The 7,630-nt window shown below is 38.4% G+C and overlaps 1 protein-coding gene across 2 annotated transcripts; it reads left to right on the top strand.

The window, feature by feature from the left end:
* On the top strand, positions 1 to 5,116 carry LOC139881339 (protein PLASTID MOVEMENT IMPAIRED 1-like). Of its 2 annotated transcripts, XM_071865828.1 has the most exons (2): positions 1 to 21; positions 2,582 to 5,116. In XM_071865828.1, the coding sequence occupies exon 2, from the start codon at positions 2,630 to 2,632 to the stop codon at positions 5,114 to 5,116; it is 2,487 nt and encodes an 828-aa protein (XP_071721929.1). In that variant the 5' UTR covers positions 1 to 21; positions 2,582 to 2,629. The 2 variants fall into 2 exon arrangements, with proteins under 2 accessions (XP_071721929.1, XP_071721928.1); XM_071865827.1 differs by lacking the exon at positions 1 to 21 and having other exon boundaries at positions 2,561 to 5,116.
* Positions 5,117 to 7,630: the final 2,514 nt, after the last annotated feature.

Below are 7,630 nucleotides of genomic sequence, written 5' to 3'. Positions count from 1 at the left end.
TGAGTGTACACAGGTTCCAGAGTCACACCTGTTTTCACGCCTGCGTTTGTGAGTTGGCTATTTTCGTCAAAACTAGTCTACTGAAGATTTGATTCTTTCTTGCGGTACAAGTCTTCTTTGGAAACCTAGTAATTGGGAATCTCTTGTTATTAATCGGATTATTTGATTCTATATGGAATTCCTATTGTGAAAAGGATTCCTAAATTAATTCCTAAAAGAAAAGAGGAAGTCAAGGATTCTCTTAGGATTCAATCCTATTCCAAAAAGGATTGTTTTTCCTATTCAGTAAAGAAGTCCTATTCTCCAAGGCTGTAGGTTTTCTATATAAGAAGTCGAAGACTCTACAAACCGGAGACAGAGATATACACATAGAGCTTACATTTATATACACAAGTCTTACAAGCCTTCTGCGCGTAATCTGATTTGCAGTCGACATTCTGTTGCAATCTTTGCTGTCGACGTTGCTGACTTGTTTGGAGGAGAAGACGTTCTATCTACACCTTTGTTCACGATCGTTTGACCTTGTGTCCGTAAACTTTGTAGGGTGAGTTTACTTAATTGAGCACTATTTCAACTACTTAGAGAGTTATGTGTTAAAGTGCAAAACTTGGTAGCACTTGTAATCTGTTAGGAGATTGCAAGAAAGTCCTTGTCCGTTTGATAAGACAATCGGTCCTTGTAGTCTAGGTGAGAGATTGCAAGAGAGTCCTTGTCCGTTTTGATAAGGCAATTAGAATAGACGAAGAATCCACTTAGTGAAATAGGAAGTAGATTATAGATTTGCGAATTGTAATCCGTGTACTGTCCTATTGTTGCAAGAATAGTGGAATGTCGTTTATTACTGGGCGAGGCCCCGCAGAGTAGGGTAATCCGAACTGCGTGAACATATCGTGTGTTATTTACTTTCTGTGCTGCATTTATTATACTGTGTTAATCTGCTACCGTTAGCACACCTGCGATATTCCGTCAATAAGCGTCAGAATACAATCTCAGACGGAGTTAGAGGCTGCTCCTAGACTTCGTGAGCATATCCACAGCCAGGCTGACGATCCTGTACATACCTGAGAATTTTCGATTTCATTAGTAGTGCCTTGACTTTGTTCTATATGATTATGACATTATTATTATTCTTTCCGTCCCTAATCAACTGTTGTTTTTCCTATACAATTTGTATAGAAAAAGCGACCGTTAAGTAGGGATGCAATAGTATTACTTTTGTTTTATAATAATCTAGGACGATTAATTTTTGTATCGTAACCATTATTGCATTTAGGATTTCTATTACTTAATGTTTGTATTTAAATTATATTTGGAAAATATAAGTTTATATATTTAGTTTTAATTTATAAAAAAGAAATCATTAACGACACAAAATTGGGGACACAACTTTATCCGCGGCGATGCAATTTTGTTTTTGGCTTTAAGTGTCAGGACGATGTAGCGATGTGTTCAGGGCGGCGTAAGTTATATAATACTATCAGTAAGTTGTACACTACTATCACGGCGACACAACCATATTGTCTCGGCGGCGCAACTTACGATATATACGATCTTTTCACGGCGACTCAGTTCTAATTGTTAGGTAATCACTAATTGAGCTGAGTCTTGGTGTGTGATTCTTACTTATGTGATTTCGTTACGTATATTACTTATGTGATTCTTATATTTAGGGAAAATTGTTATAGCAAGCCAAAATATATATTCACAGTTTTTTGAAGAATAATTCGCGGCTGCAATTTGCTGTATCGTCCAATTAAAAATAAACAAGTGTATAAAGAGAAAAAAAAACAATAAAATTATGTTTGTGTATAGATTTTTTCCCCTATATTTTTTTTATATATAAATTTTATTACTTATATTACTATACCTTATAGGGAATTTGTGAACCCGAACAAATATAAATAAAAAAATTAATTATAAAAAATTTTATTACGAAAAAAATTAGTATGTCAAACAGCACTTCATAAAAAAAATGATTGTTTATAAAAGTAATTTACATGTCATTTTATTATTGGAGGGTGCAGCAATTTGCTGCTCCTCATAGCGAATTTTTTTTTCAATTTTTTTATGTCATCTTCATATATTTTTATACATTATGAAGTTGACCGGTTTGCGGAACAAGGAGTTTAATTTGTGTCGGGAACATAAAAAAATTTTAAAAAAGAAGAAGAGAATTTTGAGAGACGTCAAGGCAGTCGAAGTGCAATTGACTGGCTGTTAAAAAGAAGCTTCGAGGGTAAATAAATACAATTACACAACGAGCAGATAAGCAGAAGATAACAAACATTTAATTCAATGGGGACCGAAGTGTGCTTCACCGTCAATTTGTCTTTGTCATGTTGATGATAACCAGAAAAAAAGAGAGAATGAGAGGACACGAACGTTCCTCTCTTATCCTTCACACGAAATTTCTTGGCTTAGCTAGGAAGTGACCACTGACCGGTAGCTAGGAGGACAATATAGTTCTACTCATAAGAACAAACATGCATCATCAACCAATTGAAAATTCCTTATCTTCTTTTATTCCCATAAACGAGTTTTGCTTTGTTAATTTTCGACTATGGCAAGTAGTGATGGGAAGAATTCTAACACTCAGTTGTTGGAAGAGCTTGAAGCACTCAGCCAATCCATGTACCAAAAACATACTTCTTCCACGAACCGAAGAACGGCCTCTCTCGCCCTTCCTCGATCTTCTGTCACTTCTATTATATCCACTGATGCTCCAAAAGATGAAGGAGGATCAAGATCACAGAGTAGACCTCGGTCCAGACGTATGTCCTTGTCTCCATTCCGTGGCAGGCCGAAACTCGACGATGGAAACGAGAACAAGGAAGAACAGAACCAACAACAAAATGTTAAGAAGTTGGAGGACAAGGCGGCGGCCGAAAAGAAAGGGATTTGGAATTGGAAGCCACTTCGAGCACTTACACATGTCGGAATGCAGAAACTCAGCTGTTTGTTCTCTGTTGAAGTGGTAACTGCCCAAGGCCTTCCTGCTTCCATGAACGGACTTTGGCTTTCTATTTGTGTTCGGAAGAAAGAAACCAAAGATGGAGCCGTCCATACTATGCCATCACGGGTAGTACAGGGAGCGGCCGATTTCGAAGAGACGTTATTTCTCAAGTGCCATGTTTACTGCACTCCTTCAGCAGGAGGAAAGCAGCTAAAGTTCGAGCCTAGACCCTTTTTGATTTACTTGTATGCTGTGGATGCAGAAGAGCTCGACTTCGGTAGAAGTTCCGTGGATTTGATCAATCTTATTCAGGAATCCATTGAGAAAAATGCCGAAGGCACTCGAGTTCGGCAATGGGACACGAGTTTCGATCTGTCGGGAAAGGCCAAAGGAGGAGAACTTGTTCTGAAATTGGGGTTTCAGATCATGGAGAAAGAGGGAGGGATCGATATATATAGTAGTCAAGCTGATCAAGGGATTAAATCGAGTTCTAGCAAACTGAAATCTTTATCATCTGCTTTCGCACGTAAGCAATCAAAAACGTCTTTTAGTGTCCCAAGTCCGAGGATGACAACCCGAAACGAGTTCTGGACTCCGTTGAGGTCAGCAGCAGCACCACCGGATCATCTTCAAGGGATTGATGAGTTGAACCTTGATGAAGAAGCTGCCCCAGTAGCTTCCTCTGATCAAAAGTTAAAGGAAGAAGAGTCCAAGGCAGAGGATGATATCCTAGACTTTGAAGTTGAAGATAAAGGAGTTGAAATTCAAGATAAAACGGAGGATAAAGGAGAAGAAGAAGAAGAAAAATCAGAAGATACAGTTGAGGTTCGGTCAGAATCAAGTGAGGTTGTCAAGGAAGTTGTTCACGACCCGATTCATTTGAAGAGATTATCAGAGCTCGATTCAATTGCCCAGCAGTTAAAAGCACTAGAGTCCATGATGGGAGATGAAAAATTCTCTAGAATAGAGGAGGAAGACTCTGAGTCACAAAAATTGGATGAGGATGAAGAAACTGTGACAATGGAATTCCTCCAAATGCTGCAGAATGAAGAAACCAAAAAAGCGAAACTCCACTACGCAGAGATCCCCCATCTGCATCTTGACAGTTCGAAAGACGATAAATCTAAGGTTTATCTTCCTGATCTTGGAAAAGGTTTAGGGTGTGTGGTCCAAACAAAGAATGGAGGTTACTTAGCTTCCATGAATCCGTTGGATACTTTAATGGACAAGAAAGATACTCCCAAGCTAGCAATGCAGATATCAAAGCCAGTAGTTCTTGCATCGAAGGAATCTGTGAATGGCTTCGAGTTGTTTCAGAAGATGGCAACTGTTGGATTTGAGGATCTAAGCTCTCAGATTCTTTCTCTCATGCCCATGGATGAACTTATGGAAAAAACTGCAGAACAGATCGCTTTCGAAGGCATGGCTTCTGCTATTATCCAAGGAAGAAACAAAGAAGGTGCTAGCTCAACCGCTGCACGTACCGTTGCTGCTGTTAAAACGATGGCGATGACGGCGAGTACTGGAAGGAAAGAGAGAATTTCGACAGGTATTTGGAACGTCGACGAAAATCCATTGACAGTTGAAGAGATTTTAGCTTGCTCATTACAAAAGATTGAGACAATGGCAGTTGAAGCCTTGAAAATTCAGGCAGATGTGGCGGAGGAAGACGCTCCGTTTGATGTTTCTCCAAAGGACGATGAGTGTGATAATCCTTTGGCTAAGGTTGTTCCACTTGAGGATTGGATCAAAAGCTACAACCCAATGGACAAATCACCAATTACGATGGTAGTAGTTGTCCAGCTACGTGACCCACTACGGCGATACGAAGCAGTTGGAGGCCCTATGATTGCTCTTGTACAAGCAAAGTATGCCGGCTTTAATGTCGACAAGAACAATGAGGATAAAATATATAAGATTGCGAGTTTGCATGTCGGAGGCTTGAAAGTACGAACAGGAAGAAATAGGAATGCTTGGGATAATGAGAAGCAAAGACTCACCGCTACACAATGGCTGGTCGCATATGGCATTGGAAAGACAGCTAAAAGGGGAAAACAAGTGTTCGTAAAAGGGCATGATTTACTGTGGAGTACCTCCTCGCGAATCGTAGCCGACATGTGGCTCAAATCGACAAGAAATCCGGATGTGAAGTTTGCAATGTAGTATATGTAATGTAAGAGCTACTCTTCGTGTTCATCTTGTAAATTTTGATTGTATTCGTTCTTGTGTACTTTCTTCAATGCTGCTGAGAAACATAGAAGAGAAATTATAGTATATTAATAGTTAGGAACAAGCATGTAATGTAAGAGGATGCATGTTCTGCTACAACATTTGTAATTTATTTATTTGTTATTGTGAATGAAACCAACAAAGTCCTCTGCGACTCAGTTTTTTATAATTGATTAAAATGTGATCAATTATGGATATATAAAGGTTTCATATCTTGTACAGTTGATCACAAACATATATGAGGTTCTCATATGATACAAATTGATTATGAGCAAATGTCTAATTCTAGTAGATATGAATTTTATTTTGGGATTGTTGAGGTGGTTGTATAAGAAATTAACTCTTCCTTAAAAATTCTCAAGTAAAGGTTAAAGGAGATATTGACTGGAAAACAGTGCATCAAGAATGATTTTTAAGAAAAAGGCTATAGAGAATATTGGATGTGCAATTGTGGTTGGTAATCTTATGTATGCTAAGGTATATAAACTCACTTTTGCAGTAAGCCATTCCTTCCTAAGATTATGGGCCTTATAAAACTCTTCAAGGCGCGGTCAAAGGGTGGATGTTGATCCATTTTCGAAGGTTTTCCGTTCACTATACGAGGTTGTCATCACCTAACCATGATTAGGTGGTTGTACTTCAACACGAGAGGTCGTACAAAAAAAATTCTTCCCCAAATTTTTTCTCAAGACTATGGAGGAGACTTTTGATGAAAGTGTGAGGTCACAAGTCATCATGGAAGAAGAATCTCTTTGTGCGGACAGAACAATCTCAAGAACTAACCTACACGTAGAACAGTGGAACAAAAAGTACCAAATATCAATTTCAACCCGACAGAGATAAGGTCCAAATTGCCATTGTCAATGGATTGACATAGAGACTTTTCAAAATTGGGTTGGAAAAAGTCAGGGCTACATAGTTTGAGTTGTTGCTCGCGTTGTTGTGATATAAACAGATAACAGTGTCATGACCTTACTTGCACGACCAAAATGACGAGTAAAATGATATATTTCGTTACAACCACAAACAGAATTACATATAGTGACGCTCTGCATAAGTCACCATAAATAGAAATAAGTGTCGCTATAGGCCCAAGACCTCTTCTTGATTCGAGGGGAGTAATTTTTGCTTGTAGAAGGTGTGGAGGATCAGTATTGGCCATGGTGTGAGGGTCTTTGAAGATAAATGGGTTAAGAAGTTGCCGAATTTCGAGGTGTCTCCAGGGGATCCTGATACGGATTTGATTGTTAGTTCTCTTACTAAAGCGCGGCAAGAAGAGTGGAGTATTTCACTCCTAAGTTACTTATATGGTTAATTGTGTCAATATACTCAACGCAACAGTATCTAATTAAGAATTGTTTTTGAGTTGATGAACTCCCATAGAGTATGTGGTTCCGCCACTGCCTAGAACTAAAGTTCATAGTACTACTGGTGCAAGATTAATGATGATTGATGATATCAAATGGAAGGCTATTTTTCTTCTCATGGTGTTATTTTTATATTGTTGTAAGGGAAGGCAATAAAATAGTAACATATATATTGGCTCAATTGATCATCTCCCCTTTCTTTGTGTTTTTCTTTCCGAACTAGTCTTCTAATGTAGCTGCATTGGTCTTTAGGCAGCTTATTTTATTCTTTGTGTTTTTTATTCTAGGGATGGGAAGATTTGACATGATAGCGATGGCCATTGATTCTATCGGTCGATTTTTGGCTAGATTTTCAATCGAAATTATTAACCATACAAAAATTTAATCGCACGTATCTTGCAATCCTCAGAAGTAGATAGACTTGACTTGAATGCACTCTCTCTCAGTCTCTCTCTCTCTCTCTTTGTAGAGGAGGAGGGTGGGTCGATTCTCGAGTTTTCTTTCTCAATCAAGGAGAGTAAAGTTAGAGTAGAGTTGTGGATGTATGGTTGGTTTGGGCCTAGCTTAGAAAGTACTTTTATTTTGGGCCTAGGGTTGTATTGTGGACTCAGGGAAAGCATATTTATGGGCCGGACGGTTGACACTGGTTTTTTTTATCGATTAACTAGAAACTGAAAGCTGATTGATTCCAAAAAAAACTGGCTATAAGTATGCGGTTTTCTGATTTCGATTCGATTGGCCCTTTATGTCCATCCCTAGACGGTGCCAGTCTAAAAGAAGTTCACACTATAGCTCATAATTTTAGATAAGGGACCATAAATTTTATTCTTTTTGTGTAAATTAAATACAAATATTTGACAAACATAATATTAGTAATCATTAACATATGAATGATGTATATATAATACTAAAAGATGTTGAAAAAGTTGGTGGTCAATTTAATTGGGGCCTTTTAAGACGGATGGTGAACATAGAAGAGGCGGACCGGAAACGTTGTTTCCGGGCCAAGATCAAAGCTTTAACCGGGATCATTGTTGCCGGTTTTACACTAAAACCGGGATCATTGTATCCGGTCTTAGTG

This window comes from Rutidosis leptorrhynchoides, unplaced genomic scaffold (assembly GCF_046630445.1).
Source record: "Rutidosis leptorrhynchoides isolate AG116_Rl617_1_P2 unplaced genomic scaffold, CSIRO_AGI_Rlap_v1 contig143, whole genome shotgun sequence".
Lineage (NCBI taxonomy): Eukaryota > Viridiplantae > Streptophyta > Magnoliopsida > Asterales > Asteraceae > Rutidosis > Rutidosis leptorrhynchoides.
The sequence above is the reverse complement of the archived record's forward strand: the minus strand, read 5'-3'. Positions and strand labels throughout refer to the sequence as shown.

Bases quoted from the DNA above. Each gene is read 5' to 3' on its own strand.
- LOC139881339 (XM_071865827.1), top strand. From the start codon at position 2,561: ATGGCAAGTAGTGATGGGAAGAATTCTAACACTCAGTTGTTGGAAGAG.